This window comes from Echeneis naucrates, chromosome 21, assembly GCF_900963305.1.
Source record: "Echeneis naucrates chromosome 21, fEcheNa1.1, whole genome shotgun sequence".
Taxonomy (NCBI): Eukaryota; Metazoa; Chordata; class Actinopteri; order Carangiformes; family Echeneidae; genus Echeneis; species Echeneis naucrates.
The window spans coordinates 14,355,116-14,380,115 of NC_042531.1; the positions used below are offsets into that span (position 1 = coordinate 14,355,116).

At 39.6% G+C, this 25,000-nt stretch overlaps 1 protein-coding gene across 1 annotated transcript in view; it reads left to right on the plus strand.

Moving 5' to 3' along the window:
* The window catches only part of LOC115061430 (ephrin type-A receptor 6-like), a 145,543-nt gene that overhangs the window by 23,083 nt on the left and 97,460 nt on the right, over positions 1 to 25,000 (plus strand). The window contains exon 3 of the mRNA XM_029529722.1: positions 16,443 to 17,106. Coding sequence (XP_029385582.1) covers positions 16,461 to 17,106 — 646 coding nt within the window. The 5' untranslated portion in view covers positions 16,443 to 16,460. The remainder of the gene's footprint in view (positions 1 to 16,442; positions 17,107 to 25,000) is intronic.

Sequence of the window (25,000 nt, forward strand, 5' to 3'; positions counted from 1 at the left end):
ATATTTACCACGATTCTTCTGTGACAATGATAGTAACATGAAGTATCAATTTTCGCTTTTGGAGATAATGGCCCTGTAATATGCTCAAGTGTCTCACACTTCCCTCCTCCTCTATCACTCACCATCTCGCTTCCACCGATCGGTCCCCTCCTTGATAACATATTGTTGTGTCTCAGGAGTTCATACAATAAAGATGACCATAATCCATCTCTGTTACACATAGATTACACCCTTCGCATCTGCTCATGCTGTTGCACCAGTACACTACTGCAGCCGGTGAAGGTCATGTGTCCTGTCATGCTGAAAATTGCAACGGGTCACATACATATTCAAAAAGTCAAATGGTTTCTGAAGGGTTCAAATAATTTCCATCCATATTCATGGCATTTGTCTTGCCTGGTGTTATGATCAGAGGAAGACAGCGAGAGATGTGCCAGTTTGCAGGCTTGACATTTGATATTGGAGCCAATTTCTTTTTGTAGCTGAATGGAGTTTACATGATTCTGTGTAAAACTGCTGCTGGGGCACACAGAAAACCATCCATTTCAGTTCATTAAATATGAGTGCGAGCCGCTACTCACCTCCCAAACCCCCTCAATCCCAATTCAAACTGGTGGAGACTGTGGATGGATTGTATTTCTGCTTTGTGTACCGTAGTAACAAAATGCTGGGGTAGATTAATCACAGCACTTCAAGACAAAACATTATCCTTTCTCCCGCTCCCTTCCTCCCTGTCACCCTTGGTATCAATTTACTAAACCCCCTAATGATCACGGAGTCTCCTTATCTAATATCATTTGTCTCCAAGACTTTGAAAACCCACTTGTAAACTACATATCTGTGGAGAAAGTGAGGCAACTTGAAGATATATAACTGTCACTTGAATACTTATTGACTTGAAGCTGTCACACTATCACACATCACTCCACTTTGGAGACATGCTTTTACTGAATGACTCTTGTTTGATAATTAAGGAGCTGTGGCTGGGAGCTGTGAGTCTGGCCATCATGTCCATAGTAAAGTTAGCGCCACATTTGCCCATTCATTTTGCTTAATGGGATTGTCCAAAAGCTGCAACTGAAGCTTGGGTTTTGCAGTCAAATGTTGTAGTGTAATAGTTTCCGAATGCATTTTACAACAATCCATATTTCTCAAGTGGTAAGGCACCACTGAAGTGGGCAACATCCAAATAATTCAAAAGCCACCATTTAGCGTGTGTGTGTGTTTCTTATTTCTATTCTTGCCCCTCTTCAAGGAAATGGAGTTAGAGCTGTAATAGAGGAGAGACAGGGTCACTTGGCTGAAATTCACTCTCTGAAGCGCCACAGGTTATCCCCTGTCTCTTTTCCAAGCAGAGACAAAGCGATGGAAGAGAGAGGCATTCTGTGTTCTCACATCTCAAGTCCAGCTTCAATCATGATCAATCCAGGATCAAGTCTTAGATCCTGGATGGGAACGTGGGTAGGGCCGTTTGAGGTCAGAGGATGGTGCCTACTACAGGGATAGGTTTTCACTGGAGATGAATGTTTTGTCTGGCAAGCTCTCTAAAATGCACTTAACAGTTTATACAAATTCTGAGTATACTGAAAGCCGTGCCTCACCGCACATTTTCTCTGTCTATCTCTTTGCTGCTTTCTCTGTTCTAATTGATCGAGCAGCCCAGGCAATCCCGTATTGTCTGCACTCATTTCCAGTCAGGCTTGTTTAAGCATTACAGACTGGAGTCATATGGCTTTGCTGAGGGAGAGATGTCTCCTAGTATTACCAGAAAGACATGCGAACAGACGGGCAGACAGGGGTGGGAGACAGAACAGATTTTAAAAACCCAGAACAATGCTGTGCATCCAGGAAGAGGCTTTACAGAGTAACCTAATGGATATTTGTGCAAAGCCTTAATTTGCACCCTCATTTAGATGTCCAGAGAATTAATGTCTTACAATATTCTCTTCAAGCATGTAACTTAAATCCCCTTACAATATTCATCATTTACATTTGTAAGGCCTTTCAAATATGCTAAATGTACGTCCTACCTCATCTGTATACAATAATATGCCCTCAGCAATACGACGAAAACTCCACAGCCATATAGATTTCCATCGATCAATATAGATAATCAAATGCAAGACAGACCAATCCAACTGACTACAAAGAGCCCACGTTTGGTAAAAAGGAGCTGCTTTCATTACCACGTACACTGAGCCTTTCCTGATTGGCTTCTTTTCTAGTGGGTTGCTTTTTGTTGCAACTCTTTGAATTACATCACTTGCTGTAGCTCTTTTTTTTTTTTTTATTTAACAGCTTGAATACAGGGGGAAAAGCATCAGGTTTCTCTCCACTCCATTTTCTGTTGAACTACTAAACACAAATAATTGGTTCAGGGCAGCAAGTTGGATTAAAGCGTATGCTTTGATGGAACTCACTGTAGCACTGGGGTTGATCTGTGTGGAGGTTGCATGTTTTGTCCACAAGTTAGGGAAACTGGAGACTGCAAATCACGTTTAGGTGTCTCTATGAGTCTCTGTATTTTATGCATCTGCATTTCACCACTAGGCCAAATTTGACCTAATAAAAACAGCAGCACCCACAAGGCCTGGTAATGCCTAAAACACTGCCTGTCTTGAACAATTCGGTTCGCACCAAAATATTCCTCTGCCTGGCACTGTCTTCACTATAAATACATTTTTAATAAAAAAAAAAAAAAAGTCACACAAATACATGTTGTGCTTCAGGATGCAAATTATTATCCACTAGCCAGAGATGGCCAAGTTCTAGTCATTATGTACAAGAGAAAAAAAAGGTCGTTTGTTGGGGAGAAAGACGAAAAGGACACCAAGTATGGTGGCTTCATGGCTTAGTATGGTTTGCCCTGCGCTTAAATGAAGCTCCACCAACTTACACCTAAAGTAACCTCAAGTTTAAGTTTAGCCTTGATAGCTGATCTTAAAATATCCTTTCAGACATGTCCTTTACTTAGTGCTTTCTCATTTTTTCACATTCTTGTGAGAGAATATTTGGCCCTCAAGCATACCCAATTACTGAGGGACACATACATTCTCACGCTTGGTTATACACACCTCAAGCCCCCCCCCCACCTTGTCAGCCGCTTTATACTGTAATGTGACTCCTTTGCTCTTCATCTTCCCCATCCTCTTTATATCTGTTCGCCCATTCTTCACTCTCTCCTCTCTCTCCACTCGCTCTCTTTCTCTCTCTTCATTGCCAATCTCTCTGTGTCTCTGACAGCCTCTTCTTAACAAAGAGCAGCAGACTGTGAAAACAGGCGAGAGGCAGTGTGCTGGGGGTGTGCTTGTGTGTGTTCCACCATGTACGTCTGCAGAGAAAAGACAGTATAATTAACAAAATGAAATATTAGAATTGAAGTGATATTTATTAGGGAACTGGAGATAGCATAGCTACTTTATTATTTTTATTTAATAATTACATGTCCTCTCATCACACTCCTGCCTCCAGGGTTTACTGGGACATTCATGCCAAGGGCTTTAGTTTGAATCAGTCATCAAATGGCCTTTATAACATAGCTTATTTTTGCCATGACAGTTCCTTTTTTATAATAAAGTATAAGCTGCTAGAGATAAAACAGTTACCAATTTTGCTCGGCATTATGATAGAAAAGGCAGACAGTTAGCATTAATATTACATCTTTATTATCACCAGAACCATCTCCCACATGCACGTGTGGCAAGAAATGTGAGATTTAATGGCATCAAAACACAGTGGAAGCTCAATAACAGACTGCCCGTGGAGTTCTTTCAGCCTTCTAATACATTTTTACACCTGGGTTAGCAGGTATACGGCATCTTTTTTTTTTTTTTAAATGCAAGTAAACCTGGCACAAAAAGACGACCTTCTTCTTTAACACCGTGAGACGAGTTAACTTTCTTTTACAGCACAATGTCATGGGATTCACACAGAGTGCACACAGTGAGTTGCAAGTTGCAGAGTCTCAGCTTGAGACGCTTTGATTGCCCATTGGTTGTTTTTGAAACATATTGCGGGGCTGCAGCTCACTCTGACATCCTGAAGTGTAGCTGTGGATTAACCGCACCGTGCTGGGCAGGTTTTACAGTAGGAGTGTTTACATATATATAAAATCCTGATGTATCCTGTTTATAGAGAGTGGATATATAGCAGACATGCAGCATACAAACCGATGCTAAAGATGGACATGTGATTATGTTATTTTCTTAATGTTTGCATTTAAACAATTGGCAACAAATAGATTTGTGAAATAATTTCTGTTATGTTTTCATTACATGTGGATGAAATTATTTTCATTTGTGTGCTATTACTGATGACATTCACCCCACTTAAGCATAAATAATACTGCTAAATGATCATTTTGGTCCCGAATATTGTGCCATTCTTATATCATGTCATCTCTGTGTGCTGTAGTCAAATTGTTGAAAAATGTGTTAAGAGTTAACAAAGATTGAAAAGAATGGCATGCATGTAAGAAACAACATAATCCTCATAAATTGCTGATATAGTTTGCATTCTCTTTGCTTTGGGGATGGCATTGACCTTCTATTTTTCTTCATGTCTCAAGGAAACTTGAGACATGTGAGACATAATATTGCTCCATCTTAATCAATACATTATTGTTCTTCAAAAAAACTTGCTTTGGTTCAGACCAATAAAGTAGACTAAAGATTGAACGGGGACTAAGAGAAACATGCATATAAGGGAGAATGAGATAGTCATGACCTCTTCTACAGTTTAAAATGTCATAGTGTCATTTGAAACCAATATGATTGGTGGCAGTTATGTTCCTGCTTTCAACCCTATCAGTTTGGATCACTAATCTGAAGATATACACCCAGAAAAGAATCATTTTGAGTATGTGGATAAGGGGAGTATGCTGAAATTAAATCACATTAATATTTGCTCCCTGGAACATTTTTCTTTCGAGATCAGGATAACAGAGAAGTGCTGAACAACAAATTAATGCTCTATTCAGAACATACATGCGTGTGTCTCAGGATACTTTCTTCTTCTTGGGTGACCTGGTCTTATCTAAGCTGAGGCTGAGCCCTGCTACCTCACCCACTGGCAAAGTCTGTGTGTGGGTTCATTGTAACACTGTGTGCAGCCGTCACTGTGATCTCACATCAGTCAGACGCTGCTGAGCCACACATTGACATTCCAGCCTGCATGCCTGCCTCTCTGGCAAAAATAGATATGTAAAACGACAAGCTCCTTTCCCTGGTTTTCCCACGCATAGTTTGTCTGAGCTGGTGGGGGGAAGAAAGGTCCCTGGTTGGTGTCAGCAAGGATGAGAAAAAGTCAGCATATGTTGAGGGGACTGACATATCACCATTTAGGCAAATGAAATGGAGAAGACACTGAAAGGAGACAAGGTTTGTGCCCTTCACCTGGGTTGATACTGAGGAAGATGGGGCTTTAATGACATGATACATGCTATTTTTACCAGCATGATACTGAAGATACTGAAGGTTATGATTATATGTCTCTGAGAAGAAAATGAAAGGCTGAATGAAAACAACATAGGATTAGATTAGATTACATTAAATGATGAGAAGTGTTCATAAAACTGGACAAATGGTGATGATTTCACCATGACTCCACGGAGCCTCGTGAGTCATGGACATCTCTTTACAGCAACGCATAATATGCGACTCAGAAAGCTCTGACCTCTTTTGAGCTGTATTCTAATATTTCCCTCACGCTGTGCCTCCCCTGAAGTTCTCTGGCTCCCTCCATGGAGCTACACTTCACACTCTGAAAATTGCACTAAGACAGCAGTTTGCTCCAAACAAGTGTTATAACTGGAAAATCAACATCACACCAGTTTTGGTACCCTCACGTGTCTACATGAACATTAAAATTTGTTTTGCTATTTTCATTTATCCAAACTCAGGTTATTTTTGCTTGAACGCCTTTTCCTTCGTTTTAAGGAAACAACCGAATATGGTTGATTATAATTTCATTTGAATATAGAGAAGTGCTAGAACTACTCCTAGGTTTTATTGAGGTTTTATTAAGAGTTGCAGTTAAATTCAGAGGTTTGGACACCTCTGTGCTCATTTACATATGTTGACTTTTTAAGTAAAAAATAATCAAGCTCAAGCCCTACAGCAACATTAAAAATTTAATTCTTTGAATATTAATCCACCATTGCTTTTTATGTCATGAGCTGGAGGGGTAGAAAAAAAAATCAACCAAGAATTGTGGCGTGCTTAAAGGTTTGGTGATCATACCGTACTAAGTGAATACTCAGTAAACCTAAACCTCTTCAGATAGACATGGCTGTGTGTACCACAAACCTTGGCAATGCACGCCGTAAACATTTCCCCCTAGAGTCAAGCTGCTGGGGAAGTAAGAGGTCAGTCAGGATCAGCAAATGAGTATATTTTCTTGGACTTTAGAATGGCTGTAAAAATCTATACAGCAATCCTTTGCAATATCTAAGCCCTCAACGCCATTAAGGTTTGATGAGTTTGAACTTGAGCATCCATCAGATGCATAGGTCTGACTTAATTGAAATGCACTATCAACCTCTCTGGTTTAATCCTCAAGTCTTCACTGACCACTGAATCGATCATGCCATGCATGTGACCCTGTGGATGTTTTTTCCATTAACACTGCATTCAGAGGTTATCGGTCAGGAAGAGCAGCAGCCCCAGAGGTGTCGGCAGTGTTTGGCTCAAGGACACTTGATGAAAGGAAGGCCTCTTTGGCGTATTATAAATGGCTTGTCAAAGCACAAGTTAGCTTTTTCATTCGTCCATTAAAATTGTAAAAGAAAAGGTTTGTATACATTACCAACACTCGTGATTAATTTAACACAGCAGCAAGAAGAGCAATATATAGCTGCCTCAGGCAAGTGATAGACTGAGACTCTCCCGAGAGGCCATAACTGTAATGGACATTATACTGTGCTAAATCACGTAAATGCAAAAGGGTGTGTGATGGAGCCAAAGAGAATTTTAACAGTGTCTTGGTCTTATATTCTTATTATTTTATTATTTTTCATTTGAGCAATGACATCTATCACCAGCCACTCCAGTCTTTTTAAAGAAAACATACAAGCGCAATTCATTTTGCATAGATGGGTTCCTTTATCAATCAATAATGTCTTGATGGATGGCCCTGATCACCGCACTGGGCTCTGAAGTAGCTGTCACACACCAGACATCAATATATCTTTTTCCCTTCTCTCATTCTTTCTCTTTTCTCAATTGTATCAAGCTTGTCTATATTTCCTTTAGAAAGAGAAACATTTATTCCGCAGAGATCCTCCAAAGATCGTTTAATGCCACAGGGGGCAAAGCGTGTAATAACCTTGGCAGTACACTTTAGGAAGTGAGCAGTGTTCTTTGCCTTTGTCAGAGTCCTCTCAGATCTTAACACTGTGATCTGTGAGCACTGTTTGCTCTGTGTCCTGCAGCATCTCTATGTTTGTTTCAAGAAGTATTGCTTGTCCAAACAAAATTGCCTGTGTAGCTGTGCCAGTTTTGAGAATTTTAAATGAAAACCACGTTTTGAAAAGTATACAGGATTATAATATTCATTTCATAGGCCAATGTTTGGCATTTAATATAAACCAATGACTTGACAATATGTGTTCTACATACCGCTAAAGTTTATGGAAGCTTCTTTACTAAACATAGCAGTAATGTATGGCTAAATTATTAAAATGTCAATGTTTAACCAAAGAAATCATTCAAACAAAGTGGAAGGACTCAACAGTCTCTTAAACCTGCAATTAAACGTACCTTGAGGGAACTGCAAACACTTATTTAACAGGATTTTATTAGTCTTGCTCTTTAATTTTTAGAGGTTTGCACACTGACCAGAATACATGTCTCGAGGAAAACATTTCAGCCGTGTCATTAGCGTGAGTGGATGGCTTTCTGAAAATGAGCTGCAAACATCAGTCTACCATCAGTGAGCCTCAAAATGTCATACGCGTTTAACACTATCTTGAGTGCCCTATCTTGGGAGGGTGACTGAGGCCATGACCACCAGGGTGTCACTTTGTGAGAACGCCACCGGGATGACAGATGGGTGCTTTGGCTCCACCCTGCTGGCTACCCATCCACTGTGATGGATGCGGGAATGAGCGGAGCACAGGGTCTTTGGATTTCATTTGCTCACTGCTGTTCACTTGCACCTATTGATTTAGTGGTAACAGGCAGCGTTATATTGTGTGTGTTTGTGTGTTTGTGTACGTTTGAGTGAATGTGGGAGAGGAATGTGAGCTGAATTTATCTTTTTTTTAATTGATGGATCTTTCCCTGAAAAAACGAAAAGCAAAATATCTAAGAAAAACGTGAACAGCCTCTTGTTATATTCATGATGAATGGCTGAGCAGCACTCCCTTTGACCTATTTATCCTATTTTTAAAAAAATAGCGTGATAATGTATTGATATTAATGATCCTCTGACATCATTAGAATTGTTATGCAGGTTTTTTGTTTAGTGTCACATCCTGTCAGATTTCCATATTGACTCTCCATTAGTAATTGAAACTGAATTTGAAATTGAGTGCACAGTGAAAATCTATCTCCTTAATTCTCCAATCAAACTATTGATTGTCTTTTGACACTTAGGTTGCCAGATATTGACAAATTCCCCAAGTTAAGCCCTACTTGTCCCTAATGAGCCCTCTATGGACCAACTTTGGATACACATGCATACCCTATCTTACACATTTAGGGGTAAACACAGTATTGCAGATGTCTATTTAAATATGATTTGAATTAATTGTACCTTAGAGTAAGTGTAGGGTTGAAATATTAAGTGCAAGATGTCACATTTAGTTGCATTTAGTTACCTTCCAAATTAATTAAAATTAATTTCAGTGTTCAAAATACACACACTGCTTTACTCAGATGGTGTGTCAACACGATTGTCTGATCATGACAACAACAACACAGAATATCTAGCTTTGTTAAGTAATAGGCTGATCTAGCAGCCGTATTTAAGGCTGGTTGTGAATTTTTAGAGACCTCTGCTGGGGAAAAGGGTTAGGCTTAGGGTTTTTCAAATGTTCTGTTACTCAAATAGCTGTAAATCTTGAATTAAACATGTCATTAAATTTTTAACATGAATTTAGTCCCCTCCCATAGAACCAACATTCAAATTTCAAATAAAACATAATAGCTCTAGTGTTGAGCGAGTGAGAGACTGTGGAATTAATGAGGTTTTTTGATCTAAAAATGTTCCCCATGGTCCCTGAGAGTAAATCTTATTAAATAGTGACATGAATGGGTGGAGAGGTAACTTTATTCACTTTTCCTACAGTCATAATTTTGAGTCAGTGATCGTTAATATTTATAAGTCATAAAACTGCTGGAAGAACAGGTTTAATTTTGCATTATATTTTTTCTCACCTTCTCTAACTCAGTTTTAGTTGTTTTACTTTCTTCTCATTGTTTTTTCTTTTTCCAAAAAGTCAAAGACCTGACATCAAGTTCGCTAGTGAGCAAAGGCTCTTCATCCATCTCCCTAATAATTTTTTTTTGTGTGTGTGTGTGTGTGTGTGTTTGTGTTTGTGTGTGTGTGTGTGTGTGTGTAGAAGTGGAAGTTTTTCATCCATCACTGACAGAGACTCTGGGATTAAATAAAAATCTCTCAATCCCACTGACAGTGGCAACACACACACACACACTTCAGGTGCAAAGTGCATTTGTGTCTATGTGACGGTGTATGGAGAAGACAGAGGAAGAAAGTGCATCAAGTAGACAGGAGGAGAGTCATGGGAATAGACAGAATGGAGAAAGTGAGAAAAAATTAAGAGATGGATTGGAAAAAAAAAAGAAAAGGAGAAATAAAGAAGCAGAAGTGAGCAAAATACAAAAACAACCAGAGGAAAGAAATACAAAGAGTTTAACCATCATTTTATAATAGTAACAGAGAATTTAGTTTTTGATGGCTACTTTTCTAAGTCTCCCATGGGGTTGAAAAAAAAAAAAAACTAAAACTTTTCAAAAAAGCAGGTAAAAGCACACCTGATCCCAACATCACTGATCCGATGAATGATGTATCTGTTTGTGTGTGTAACAGAATCATGTCTTCCCCATTTAAAGCAGGTGATGCGACAGGACACTTTGCACAGTCCTGCAGTCCCTGATGATGACAAAAGAAAAAAGAGGTTATAAATATTTATTTTGATCTATTCTCCTGTGGTCTAAATGAACACCTGTGATTTCACTCTGTTTTTCTTCGCCACCAACAATATGCGAGAGCGATGTCCTGTTTGTCTCCTGCAGGACATTTGTAACACAGAGTGATAAAAGTGTGCTGCTTTTATGTGCTTGTCTTTATAATTCGCGCACACAAATGTGATATAAGTCAAGAAAAATCAGTAACCTCATATTTAACCCCTTCTTTTACTTTATTCTTAGACGGCATAGACAGTGTCTGAAGATATCAGTGTAACAGCTGCTTGTTTTCTCTCAGGTGGGCCATTTACTCCTACTAAGGTTGTTTACACCAGCAAAATGCGTAGTCGCCATGAGAGCTGTGTGAACACACGTGCTTGTGTCCACCAAAATCTGTGACATTTTTTGCGTTTCTTTTTTCAGTGATGACACATCTCTGGTCAAAAAATAAGCAGTTTGAAACACACTTCTTGTTCTTTTTTTTTCTCTCTCAGTAATGTAAAATTATCAGGTTATTCTTTTCGAAAGCTTTGTACCACACTCTCATTCAGACATTTGACTTTTAAATCGTATTTAATTATTTTTCTTTGCAACCTCAGGTCCAACCAAGTGGGGGAAATGTTAAGGTCCACTAAATGTTTAATTTCGATTGAGGGGAAGTAAAGTGGATTATGACGCTATAGTTAAAAGTCCAGCTCTCAATAGGGCTCTGGGTTTCACAGCTTTAATAAAAGGAGCTCACCTATGGGCAAGTGGCCAGTAAAATGACTGGCTTTCTTTCATGTGTGAGAGAGAGATGGGCTACTTGGGCCTGAGCCTCAGACTGCAATCAATCAACCACATTTTCTGACCATTTTTCAATTATGGATGTTATGGCTGGTTGGCAAAGTGAGGTGGCCAGACAAGGCTCTATTTAAGGTTTTCTGCTTTGAAAAAGCTTCACATTCAGGTTGCAAATCAGGTACAGACAGGAAATAAACCATTCAGGTCTTGCGTAGCCGCTGATGCAAACCTGTGCATCAGCAAAGGTGTGATGCCGTCACTCAAATGTCCCTTTCATTTTGAATCCACTTAGTGCGAGATACATTTCATTATTTTGAAAGGCAATTAAGAGAAACAGATATCCCATCTTTTAAGCAAAGCAGCAGAGCAATTCACTTTTAAAGAGCTGGAACCACATAGCTGCTTGACATTATCAGCGAGCTGACAAGATGTGAAAGTCTTGGAGCCCTTTAGATCAGCTGTGACTGGTGTTTAGTTGGAGATTCAAGCAGCAATGTGTTCCTATCACAGTGGATTGTTTTTTCCCTTTGGGACAAATCACTCTGACGTAGCTGCTTCTATCTCTTTGTCTCTGGCCACAGTTTATCTACAGTGGCATTTTAGCTCACTCCTTTGCCTCCGAACGTTAGTAATCACTCTGTATCTTCTGCGGAACACTGTTTCTGAATCTATACATTCTCTACACATTCCATTTGTTATCCCTCGTCTCCCACTTTCTGTTTCTCTGTCACAAATTCTTTTCTATTTAAGATTGCAGTCAAATAGGAGGAATGTCTTCAGTTTTATATCGTGATATTAGATTTTATCCTCCTTTGTGCATAGTAAAAATGTCCTGAGCGGAGAGACTGAGGGATATATCTGACCTTGTTCTGTGTGCATGTGTGTGCGTGTGCGAGGACATATGGTAATTCTCTTTTTCAGTAGCCCTCAAAATCATACAGCCATACACATTCACTCTGTAGACGTTCAGCACGCTGACAGTCAGTCACGACTGATTTGTGGTGCAGTGGGGTGTCAGTGGCTTGGTTGGTTGCCCTTTAGCATCTGTTGTAGGAACAAAACGTTTAATTTAGACACTTAATATCACTCAACATTATGACAGTGAAATATGGTGTCATAAACTAAACTGAAGACAATTGAGAGTGACCGAATGTATTCCGTGTATTTGGCCCAGGAAACTATTTTCAGCAATGCTGATCATCTGTCTTGTCAAATACAAGAGACATTTCATCTTTATCTGATTGCGATTGAAGCCACTGATCTGTCATATTCCTTGTAAAAAAAAAAAAAATAGTGCCCAAACATTTTTCTTTTGTCACCAAGTTTACTTTGTTTGCCTCTTCAACAGAGACATGATTCCACTTGCTTCCACTTGCGCCCAAGTCATATGGGCAGTGTGAAAATGTCAAACATTTTCCTTTTAAACTAAGACATGCTATTTTCTTGTATCATATTAGCTTTGTCAGTAAGTCTCCTAAGCTGTTGAGTTTACCGTGGTTAAAAGAAAGTCTCAAGCCCAAGGGTCCTGATGTATCTTTCTTCCTCCTCCAAACACCCCTGCAGGTCAACAGCTGACTAAGTGGTCAAATCAGATTGAAAAGCCCTGAAGGCTGGATTGAATCAGCACATTATGGACAGACCATGAAAGCCTCACTCTGCTGAGGATGATGCGAATAATTTTCTCAATTAATCGCGTGAAAATAGCCGTCAGTTTCAAATACCAAGGACACGCCACCAAACTGATTTTTACTTTTTTGATTAATGTTTTTGGATGGGTGATCGACAAAATGATTAATTGACAGACTATTACACCTCAACGCCTGTGTCATATAATTGAGCCAGTGTGCTGTCAGAAGGAATTTAAATGTGTGTTAGGGATGAAAATGAATATGATATGCTTTAGAATAGGTGGACAATTAATATTGTTACTTGTTTACACTAAGGTAAAGGATAAAACAGTTTCTCTGTCATCTTTACCTGGTGATGTAATTCACTGCATCGACGTGTGTGACAGGTAATATCACATCTAATCAAAATCAATTTGTTTGACTGTAACGCTACAATTACACCTTTAGGGGAGAGCAGATTAAAGACTGTCGTCACTGGATGATTGAATTAGATTATGTTATTAAAAAGGATAATGAGTATGTGAAAGTGAACATTAGGCTTTGATTACTACTCTCATCAAGAGGTAATATTTAGCTAGCTGAAAAAGTGCTTATTAAATGTGCAAGCTCATCAGCAAACAGTATTGGTAAATTAACCAGGTCTAGCACAACTCCCCAGACCGTGTTTGTATACAGAAAAGCTGTTTTCTAGCCATTAATTAAAATGGGGCTCACTCCACTTCGTCCTGAAGAAGGTAACATTAAGCCTATCTGAATGATTTAGTCTGCTCACATTTACATAAAACATCAGAGCCATACGAATATGTTCATTGCTAATTAATAGTTGTATACTTGCACCTAAACTCCCTAAAGCCTCTGTGTACTGATTCCTGCAGTAGTTGTAACAGTTCAACACACATGAGCCATAAGTGTAACAAAAAGGTCTAAACACCAGACTAATTATAAAGTACATACAAAGAGACTAACACTGCAGCTCATGAGGGGGTCCAGTACTGCATTCTTAGCAAAGCGATTTCAGAACCTTTTTCCCAGGTAGGCAATTTGATTCTTGGTGGTTGATGTCAGGTGGTTTTGGGGTCACCAACGGAGCCAGTCCCCGCTCTAATAAAACCAGAGACCTGTAGTGGGCCGGGGGCTAAAAACACCCATTAATTTCTCTCCCATCAACATTGGAGGAGACAACCTTATGACCCTGTAAAGCTACCAATCCCTAATCATATGACCTGGGAGCTGCTGAGCTGACGTCTAGGCAGCTGGTGTCGGACGTTATTCTAGGAAACAGCCCGCCAGGAAAGACCCAAAGGGACACAAGGAAAATAGATCGTTGGTTTGTTTATTCATTTCAAATCAAGGGCAAAGTTGAGACTGACAGTTCACCCACACACACAAACAGAAATATTATGAAGGGTTAAATACAATATAATATTGTCCATAACAGGTGACCAACAATTTGCCCCACCACATAAACACATATCACCTGAAAAAGAAGGTGTTCGCCTGAAGTACTACAACATGTGGGGTCAGTTATCATATTTAACGCTTTTTAAGATGCATTAGGATGCCAGTCATTTTAGCTGAGGTCATGACCTTCCAATCAGTTCTTGTCAGCAAGTATATATCATATAGTCGATATTCCATGATGTATGCAGCACAGATTCTACTGAGCCTTTCATCACATCTGCATATTAATGAGATCTTAACTTGTCATTTCATAACAGTGTATAAAATTGCATATTAATGTCTGTAAAAGTGGATTACCTTTAGCATTAATACAATTAATGGCTGTCGATGTATTTTAGGGAGATAATCATTTAACACGTTTATTAAAAATAAGATCTGTCACACAAGTTCACAACTTTTTGGGTTCACTTAATTGGTGTGACTGATTGAAATAATAACCCAAAAGATTTTTTTGCTACAAGATTACAGAATAAATAACGGACAGTCCTGCAACACGTGAAGGGAAGTAGAAACGTAATCTGAGGGATGCTGATGGGCTATCATTAAATAAAATTAAAATCTTATTGACCATTAGGTTTGCATATAATAGAACTTTGTCTTGTCTTGCGACACAGCAGAAACAGAGATGAATAAAAAACAGGTTTTTCAGTGGCAGTCCTTCATGGGTTAACAGGTCATTTTGTCCCTGTTCTGAATAGCTATAGCAAAAGGGCACAAATGATTTTTTTTTTTTTTTGTAACCATTTTTCTTGGCTAGAGCAACCTTGAGTGTGTGAGTGACTTGCTCCACTTCCTGCCCTTTCATAATAACTGGCTTGAAGACAGGTCCTATGCTGTCTGCTCCTGTCCTCCCTCTGAGACACAGCTCTTTGGTTTTGCTTGATATTAAGGTCAAGGAGGCTTCTGTCAAACCAAGTGACAAGGTGGTCAGTGTACTGAGAGTAGGAAAGGCTCGCAATGTCCTGCAGGTAGGCAACTCCGACGTCATCTGTGTATTGTATGAGTAAGATGCCCTTTCTGCTGTTTGACCTCATTTGTGTATAAGGAGAATAGAAGGAAAGATAAAACATCCCCATGGAACAGCAGTGTTGAGGGTAAGGCAGTCAGAGAAGGCGGTTTAATACAGACTTATTGGGTCCTGTCTAACCCACAGAATAAAGCTGCTACTGACTTCAAGGTTTCAGGGTCACAGTCAGGGGAAGATGGGGCTTGACTTTGTTCAATGCAAAAGAAAAAGCCATAAGATACTCACACACGCACTCATCTTCTGCCGCTTATCCGTTTTCAGGTTATGGGGGGTTCTGGAGCCAATCCCAGCTCAGATTGTGTGAAGGGGGGGGGGGTACGCTCCCAACAAGTCACAGAGCCAACACACAGAGACAGACAGAGACCAACAACCACTCACATTCATGCTCAGACCTTCGCACAATTTAGAGTCACCAAATGACCCAAACATGATGTCTTTGGACAGTGGGAGGAAACTAACAACTAACTAACTAACAAGAATTAGGTAACATTTGTCGATTGCCCCGTTGAGTTTGTTGTACAGCCGATGTACTGATGATATGATCAAATGAGTTGTCTGCATTAATGCAGCGGTAGATACATACTAGCACATGTGTTTATGTTATCTGGGTGAATAATGGAGGTGAAGAAACTTGGGCAGCAGATCGTTGTTGCCTTTACATCGTCCCTGCCGTACAACCACTTACATCACTTTTGATTAATGAATAAGGAGATGCCACCGGCTTTCTGCTTACCAGCGGAGTCTCGTTTCTGTCACGTTGTATCAGTGTTACAAAGTGCTCAGTGTAGAGATCCAAGTCAGAAAGATATACCACAACAGCCATGATACTCTGCTGCCAAGAGAGTCTGTAGTTCATCCAGTGATCTATGCATTGAGTGTGCACTTGTGAAAATCACTGATTCGTGAGATGTCTTTTTTTTTTTTTTTTTTTTTTTCCCTTTTCTCCTCTGACTTTACCTGGTTGTGTTTCCTGCATACTGTGTGTCTCTACATAATATATCGTGTAATATATTCCGGTCTTCAGCTCTGCTATATTTCAACGTGAGAAAAAAGGTCCAAACTTAACATCTGTAGCCGTGAAGTGCGCCCTTCCAAACAGCAGGGGAAGACTGATACAAAAACTTTCAGTGCCATGAGAATTGGTTTGTTGATATTATTTATCTCCAGAAAACAAAAATATTGAGCGTTAGTCTTCCATCAATTCACAGACAGTTCTCGTGGCATGTTTTTGGTCTTGGTGTTGAGTCTGCCCTTCACCATCATGTCTGAGAAGATCTGTAGTGCCTTTAAAAATAAACAAAAATCTAATAACAGTCTTTGTCTCTCTTCATCTCTCTTTTCCTCCTCTACCCCTCCTCCTCCCATCATCTGGCCTTGTCTTTATTTCCTCTTTAGTGGGATGCCATCACAGAGATGGACGAACACAACCGGCCCATCCATACTTTCCAAGTTTGCAATGTGATGGAGCCCAACCAAAATAACTGGCTTCGTTCCAACTGGATCTCTCGACAGGCAGCTCAAAAGATCTATGTTGAGCTTCGCTTCACCCTGCGTGACTGCAACTCCATCCCTTGGGTGTCTGGCACCTGTAAGGAGACCTTCAACCTCTTCTACCATGAGACCGATGAGGCTCATGGTGTAAAATTCAAGCCCGTGCAGTACACTAAGATTGACACCATTGCAGCTGATGAGAGTTTCACTCAGATGGATCTTGGAGATCGCATCCTCAAGCTCAACACAGAGGTGCGTGAGGTGGGACCCATGACAAGGAAAGGCTTCTACCTGGCATTCCAGGACATTGGCGCTTGCATTGCCTTGGTTTCAGTGAGGGTTTACTATAAGAAATGTCCGTTCACGCTGAGGAACCTGGCCTCGTTTCCAGACACGGTGCCGCGTGTAGACTCCTCCTCACTGGTGGAGGTGAGGGGAGCCTGCATTGACCATGCTGAAGAAAGAGACACGCCCAAACTGTTCTGTGGAGCTGATGGTGATTGGCTGGTTCCTTTGGGAAGATGCGTCTGCAGCGTTGGGTATGAGGAGATTGATGGCTCATGTGTTGGTGAGTTTACAGTTTTATTGTTACAATAAAGCATTTTTTATTTTCATTAATCTCACATTTGTAGCAATAAACTAACAAAAAGAAAACCATAATACCATATTTCATCATATTGACAAACTTGCCATTGTCCGATCAGAGAGTTTCATAGTAGTTTAGAATACTAATCTTAGTAGTTCAATATTTTGTTGTAATGTCAGGAAGCTGATTATAGCCCATTATATATTTGAAGCCATTTCAATTGTCTTTCATCAGCATTTGGTAGATCCTGATTAGCTTTCCACACTTGAAGCACACATTGCACATTGCAAGCAAAATTTTCATGCAAACCAGAACGACACTGAATGAAACATCTAATTCTAACAAGTGTTTCAGAATTCACCTGAAAGCATAAGCAAATTCTTATTTCATTTTTTAACAACCCCTCGAACACTAACCTTAATCCAGCTCATGGTACCGGTATAGCTTCAGAAAGGACTTGCTTGGTTCTCATGAAGATCTTTCACCTAATCAGAAAGGATTCAAATTGTAGGCATGTAACTAGTAGGTGGGGTCCGTGAGGAGTGTCACTGACCCATCCGGCTATCATTAGTGTCATTAGTGTCATTCAAGTAATGCCGTGCGTTGGCATTAAGTTGTTTGGGAAGTCATCTCAAGATTGCATTCTAAGTGGCTGATAAATGGTTCTGTAGACCTTCTACTCTGTTTAGGTATATTGTTCTAATTTGAAGTATGTGGATTCACTACGTCTCAGATGATACTAGTGGGTCAATTTGATTCCTTAGTAAGCAGCAAGGTGCTATTGATCACACACATAGGTAGACGCTGAAGAAAACCTTTTGGGTGAGAGGTGAAATGACTCCAACAACCTCTTCCCATCCCAAGTGGGAGGCCTATATGTAATGTTTGTATATTCCCCTCTCATCTAGTTCCACTCTTTTAGTCTGTTCCCTTTATTTGTTCCAGTACCCACAAAGTAAGACATAATGTCATGCCCTTAACCTTAGCACAGAGCCATTTTATTATTTGGCCGACGTAAGAAAAGTCTTAACAAATCAGCCATTCAGACAGAAGAATAGATGATACAGTGTCTGTCTAATTTTATTTCCCTCTGCTTTGTGTATTTTAACAGCTAAAAAAAGATTACGAACGCTGGCCCGACTTCCTTCCCCAGCTTATTCTTTATATGCTAGAGTCAAGTGCTGACTAATCTTCTGCATCGTATGTCAAAGTTTCTCAAAATCAAGTTCATATTTCCGATTTCACCTCTTTACTTCATTCACCCATGTTCTCCAATACACTTTATCCTTTTCCTCTGCCCTTTCCCCATGTTATTGCACATTGCTAACTGTGTTGAATAAGATTATATAATGGGAGGGAATCAGAGTGGTAAGGATTGCTAGTGTGATGGCAAAGGGCTTCCCTCATACTGTCAAAGGCTACATGTGTGTGATTTACAAAGAGCAATGCATTGGAGAACCGCCGTGAAGAGAGAGTCGTGTGAGGTGAAAGTTGAACCAAAATCCAAACGTTAGAGCTCTTTCACAGGATTTGCCGACTGAATGGTGTCAACCATGTATCTGCATTTAAGTGTGGACTCCAGACAGAAATGCTGAAAAAGTGGAGCGTGTTTATGTACGTGTATGTTGTTGTTGTGTACATCAGAATGTCTGCCACCTGCTGTACCAGGAGCTAGCTTAGTGTGATAGATTATCTCAGATGGCTTGGTGGCAGTTTGATCCTCAGCTCTGTGATATGAGCTTGGGGTTATCACTGGCAACACCACTCACTGGGAAAGTTAAAATCCAAAAAAGCCTTCATAAAGGTCTAACACAACTTCTTTTCAAACCATGTAAAGATGGCTACAATCTATATTTGACATATATCTAATCTACAGAGGTTGGAGTGAGACCTAATCCAAAAGTCTTAGATCTCTAATTTGAATACACGTTACTGACCAAACAGTAACACCTAACCATGCTCTAATCCTGACAAGTAACACTCTATGTGCAACGGCTTTACAGTCATGTCAAAGAGTGTAACATAAGAAATACAGTGGCGGTTCAAAATCTTTGCTATTTACGCAAACCAAATCTTTCACCTGCATCTAATTGGCTAGTTTTTGAGATTGCAACAGCTCACGAGAGATTATCCAAGCTTTGCTTTTACTAATATAAACGGGATGGACAATAGATTGAAGTGATGGCACAAATTGGATGAGATAGTGCCATTTTGTTCCTCTCCAAAAATCATCCATCTAACCATCATCATCATCACCATAAAGCTACAGCTTGGCTTGGAGTACCCTTCTGAAAAGTGCATTCAAGACTATTCGCTGCTGTTCTCCATCCATTCACCATCCTGAACCAGATGTCCTCATACAGTTGATTACGATTCATCTTTTGACATGGGTCAGAGAGGTTTCCCAGCTGCACTTGCAGCTGCATCGCAATCAACAGGGCAGCGGTGGGACTGCAGCTGTGATTAGAGCCAGACTATACTGAAATAGTTGCCTCAGTCGTGTCTTTTCTTTTATTATTCCCTCCTATTCTTATACAGGCCTTAATTGTTGTGTGACAGGACAAGCTTAGTAATGGAGGATAAACTTGGTCTTGATGATTTTGCAGGAAAACAGATGGCAAAGAGGACTCTCTTTTTTTTTTTGAAGACAGTGATGTATTTGTAGACTTGTTTGCTATCCTGTTGGTAATGGTTCAATGTGCACATCCCTGCTGTCTGCTCTGTAGCTATCCGGCCAGTTTGCTTACATTGCTGCTCTTAAAAATAAGATTTCAGTGCAGTAATACCACCAAACCTGAGAATTTGTTTCAATAAACCTTACAGTAAACAGAAAGCAGTGTGCACTGCAATTATGTAACAGCATTAAACATTTAAACAGAGAAGTGCAGTGTTTACCTTATGTCTGTCTTTGTGGTTGCTTTTTCAAAACATATTGCACAATATCATATTCAGACTGGGGACAAAGAAGTAAAAATTGAAAAACCGTGTTTTCTGCTCTTTGCCATTTATAGCAGCAAGCTACCACAACACAGCCACCTATCAGAATTGCTCATACCCTATAAACTAAAGTAATTTGTCTTCCTTCCCCACTCCTTCACTGTTCCTTCCCTGAGAAGCAGATTTCACAGTTGGGTTAAGTTTAGCCTTTTGGGCAATGTGATGGCATTTTACTGCAGTGTCAGCCCTGAAATGCAGCCGCTGCTCATTGTTCCAGGATTCAAACAAGTGTTGTTATTAAATGCCTCCGTACAAAGTACCACCTGAGCGCTGTGGCCAGTGAAGGAGAAAGACTGAGGTGGCTGGCCAAGCTAAAGCTTCAACACCCAGTTTACAACCAACTGGTCCCTTAAATGCTATGGCTGCTTGACTAAGTGGGAAACAAATGGCATGAATGAAAAGTGTTCCTCATCTCTGGTTATTTGCATGTGTGATATAGATTTTTATACAGTTTACACAATCTGAGTCAGGATGAACAAAAGTACAGGTAAAAGTTGTAAATATTAAATATATGTTAAGTAAAATAAAAATGATAAGCAATCTTTGGTAGAGGTAATTATTTCTCTTCAGATTCCTGTCAGGATATCTATGGTATGAGCACTGACGTGGGCCAAAATTCCCTGTATCGCATTACTTTGTTCAGGACTTACAATGAGTGCAGTTTTCATTTTTGGTATGGAAATTATTTTCCTGAGATAAAACAGGACAAAGGACCAGCTGCAGACATGTGACAAACAAACACTCCATTTCTGACTTAACAACCCTTTAGAGGGAAGATGAGCTGTCTGAAGTCTGAATAAAGGGCTTGAGCTCCGCTGAGGTGATAAAAAAAAAAAAGACAGGCTATCCAATCAGCTAAAGCCACATAATCTTTTTTTTCCGTCATTCATACCCAGTGACTTTGGTCACAATAGTACTTTAATCCTCTTTCCTCTTCCAGGGTGAAATTTGAGGTGTCAGTCTGGTGTTGTAAGGCTGATGTTAATCAAATCTAGTAGCCAACAATAACCCATGTAACCCATTCCTCATGCTGCTCCACATGTATTGGCTGGCCAATTCTTCACTTCATATATTTTCTGGTTTCTGGTTCATGTGAATTTATTGCACAGGGCCTTTTTTAATGTGGCCTTAGCAAATAGTTTTTCATCAGGACTTGGATACACCATCATGGTTCGAAGCATTTGTATTATGGGTTTTATAACAAAACCTTTGGCTTGGGCTCTGTGCTAAAAGGGTGTCTTAAAGTTTCTGTCGTTATGGAGTACATCATTTATTATCCACTAATCTCCATGTGACAGTAACTCTTCAAGGATTAGTTTGATATAAACAAATAAATTACCAATGCACCAGCTCTGCAGGCATAGTTGAGTATTAAGTCGAGGAAAAAAGAAAAAAAAAAGATTTTGGGTAGACTTTTAAAAAATAGTGAATGCAGTTTATGTGAGTTGTTTTAAGATTAAAGCGCACAGGATGGTACATGCTTTGTATGTGCGCACACACGAATTCCCCTTTTCAACCACATATTAAACGTAGAAAATGCTAAACTAAAAATCCCTTGTTGTGGTTATCTCCTTGGTATTTACCGTGCTGTGGCTCTTGTGTCTCATGAGTTAATGAATAGAAAAGGCAGTGTTGAAAGAGAGACTGAGCAGTAGCGATCATCTGCTGCACAATTTATTTTATTTTATTTTATTTTTTTTTGAGGATGATTCAAATTGCAAAGTCATGTTTCTCATTCCCCTGATGGTCAACCTGCTCTTACTTTTTTCTTAATTTCACACGTACTAGACGAGACAGAAAATACGACTTAGTTGTTAGGATCAGTTAACCTGTTCAGAAAGATCCTGATTGTATCCCAATTCTGATTCTTGCAGCACCTGATACTAAGTTATTGTAAGAACACATTCTGGCATGTGTTCTTCAGCACTCTTCCTCTGGCCCAATAGGCAGAAGAACTGAATAACATTTCAACGAAGGTTCTTCTCATAGAGAGGAAAGTGATGTTCCTGAGAATTTCAGGCCCACAGACTAATTCATTCGGTGTGGACAGAACTCACTGCTGTGTCATTTTTCGATTTCTGTTTTCCATTTATTCTGTACAAACAGCTGTTTTTTTTTCAGTTATGTCAGTCATGATGAATGCTCCTTGGGCTTCATACCTGATCCTTGGATGCTTGTGAACCTGCCCTGTTTAACACTATACTAGATACGGTAAATGTCTCCTTCGAGACTGTGTAAAGTTTATTTTAACACATTTTCAATCCTTCTGTAATTTTTTCAAAGGGGTTAATGCCCACTATTGAGTCATTTTTATTACTGATTTCACACCACGCTGCCTCAAATATCACTCAGCTCCTTGTTGCAAATTGTGGTTAACGTAGCTATATGAAATAAAATGAAGGTTTATGAATAAAGTTTCTAGGATGATGCACATTCCCTCTAAAGAGGAGCAACAGAGGCACAGAGAAAAAGCTGAGGAAGGCAGGGGAAAGTGTTTCTTTGTAATGTAACCACTTCTTCCATCATTTATCTCCATTAAGTGTTTATGTCTCAGTACCTTTTGTTCGGGCTCCAGGTTTAGGCGGAGCATTATTCTTTGGACTCTAAAACCTATGTTTTCTTTGGCATAGTCTGCACTCCAGCATATGATTATTTTATCCTAGTTTTTGCAAATAAGGGAACATTGTAATTATGATTATTTATAATTATGTGTATGTATATGTGTGTGGGTGTGTAGATAGTTTATATATGCTTCCATCTCCTTCCTGGCACCAGAAAGCAACCAGCTTGTATGCCTAGGTCTAAATATAGACCTGAAAACACACATCAATAGGTGCAATCCTTGGTGTTGATGCAAGAAGACATCCCTTGCATACCTTACGTAAAGCCCCCCCCTCTCTCTCACTCTCCCCTTATCTCCCTCTGCCATCTCTCCATCCCTGTCAGTGTAAAACAATCTAGCTGATGCTGCTACCATTCAGTGTTTTACAGCAGTTGGCCTCTCTGTAAGAGCTCTCTGCAGTGCTATGAATAATGTAATGACAGTGTCTTTATTTCAACGTATGTTTGCACGTTCACCTGTACATTTGTAGTTTGGTGCTGCTTTTTTGCCAAAACCAGCGTGCTTCCAGAGTATTGGGATGAAGAAAAGTGTGAGAAATGTAATTACATTTTGAACAAGTGCTCTGCCACACACCTTCAGACTGATTGTGCTCCTCTCATATTAAAGTATAGCAAAAACTCCCAAAGGGAAATAGCACAGAACACACTGGCACTTTGTTAATGACTAGTACTGTTTTATAGTCCATTAAACAAAAATAAAAAGTTAGGACTGGTTTGATACTGTTTTTTAGCCATGTTATTTTTAGATCATAAGTTCATTTTGTTGCTTGAGATCAGATTGTGCTTTCAACAATTAATGCCCAAATTTTAATACCAAAATACTTTTTTTGTTTTATTTGATGAGCTAATATTTTACACATTCCAGAACAGCATTGGAAAAGGATCAGAAGCCCGATGTTGGCCAAACGGGTAATTGGTCAGGTATCAGGAATGTCTGTGTTAATGTTAAATGGCATGTGGGTATAAACATCCTGGAGGAAGTTTCGCCTTATAAGACATTTTCAATTACAGCCTGAAGACTGTCAGACAACAATTACAGCACATATCCTTCAAACTGCCAGCTCACCAAATGAGATGTCACGTACACACTCCCGAGAGAGAGGGATGCACACATAATGAAGCACATGATACACACAGACAGACAACAAGGCAAAGACACAACAGCTTACACCACACACCAGCCACCTGCTACCTTGTGCAACAAGCACAACACTCACACACATGCGTCAAGCCCAAGATGCACACAAGCATTCACAAGTGTTCATGCAAGAAACAACATTTTGCTTTGACAAACATGCTGCAACAAACACACAAAGAGACACACCAGGGGGCTGAGGCTGGCATCAGCAACAGAGCTGCTTACAGACAGGCCACACTGCAGGGAGACACTATGACATTTCGGAAAAGGATGGTTTTAGTTTAACAAGCTAGGCGCTTCAGGCTTAATTGGGAATGTCTTGAGAGAGAGAGAGAGAGAGAGAGAGAGAGAGAGAGAGAGAGAGAGAGAGAATATTCTGTATTTGGATCATAGATTGTCAGATAAATTGATTTCCATTTCACACAACATCGGCAATCACACTCAGAGAAAAGGAAAAGAGCAGATCAGATTCAAAGGCAGGTTATGCAATTTAAGTTCATTATAAACTGTCTTAACTCATCCATTCCGTCCATCATGGTAATAGTGTGGTGATATTTTCAATACAAATAATATACATACGATGTCCCATTATTTAAATTCATTCTTGAATTCACAGTAGTAATATTTATTGCTAATATAAGTGGTAATAGTATTTAATTCATGCTTACTTGAAAGCAAATCATACTGAAGCACAGAACCTGACTGCGACACTTTGTGTATCGGTCCACACAGCCATTGTATTAGCATCTGCTCTGGCAGCCATCACAAAGAACATATCTGAAAACTCTTTGAATGCTAATACATATTTCCCCTGAGCTGTCATTAAGTTAAGCGAATCGCTGAAAGGCGTGGAGTTTCCCTGCCAAAGTCTTGATGTGGCTTCAGATCTGCCCTTTTTCAGTAGCTGCTGTTAGCCCACTGCTGTCACTTCATGCTGTCAACATGCTCTAACTCTAATGATCACTGAAATTAAAATAATTAACTAGACATTATTTAAATAGAAAACATTCAATAATGTGAGTAAGTAAGAGTTACTGCGTAATTAAAGTAACTAATTACCAGGTAAAGTACCTAAGGCATTACATTTTCTTTTTAATGTACCAGTATTAATACATATAT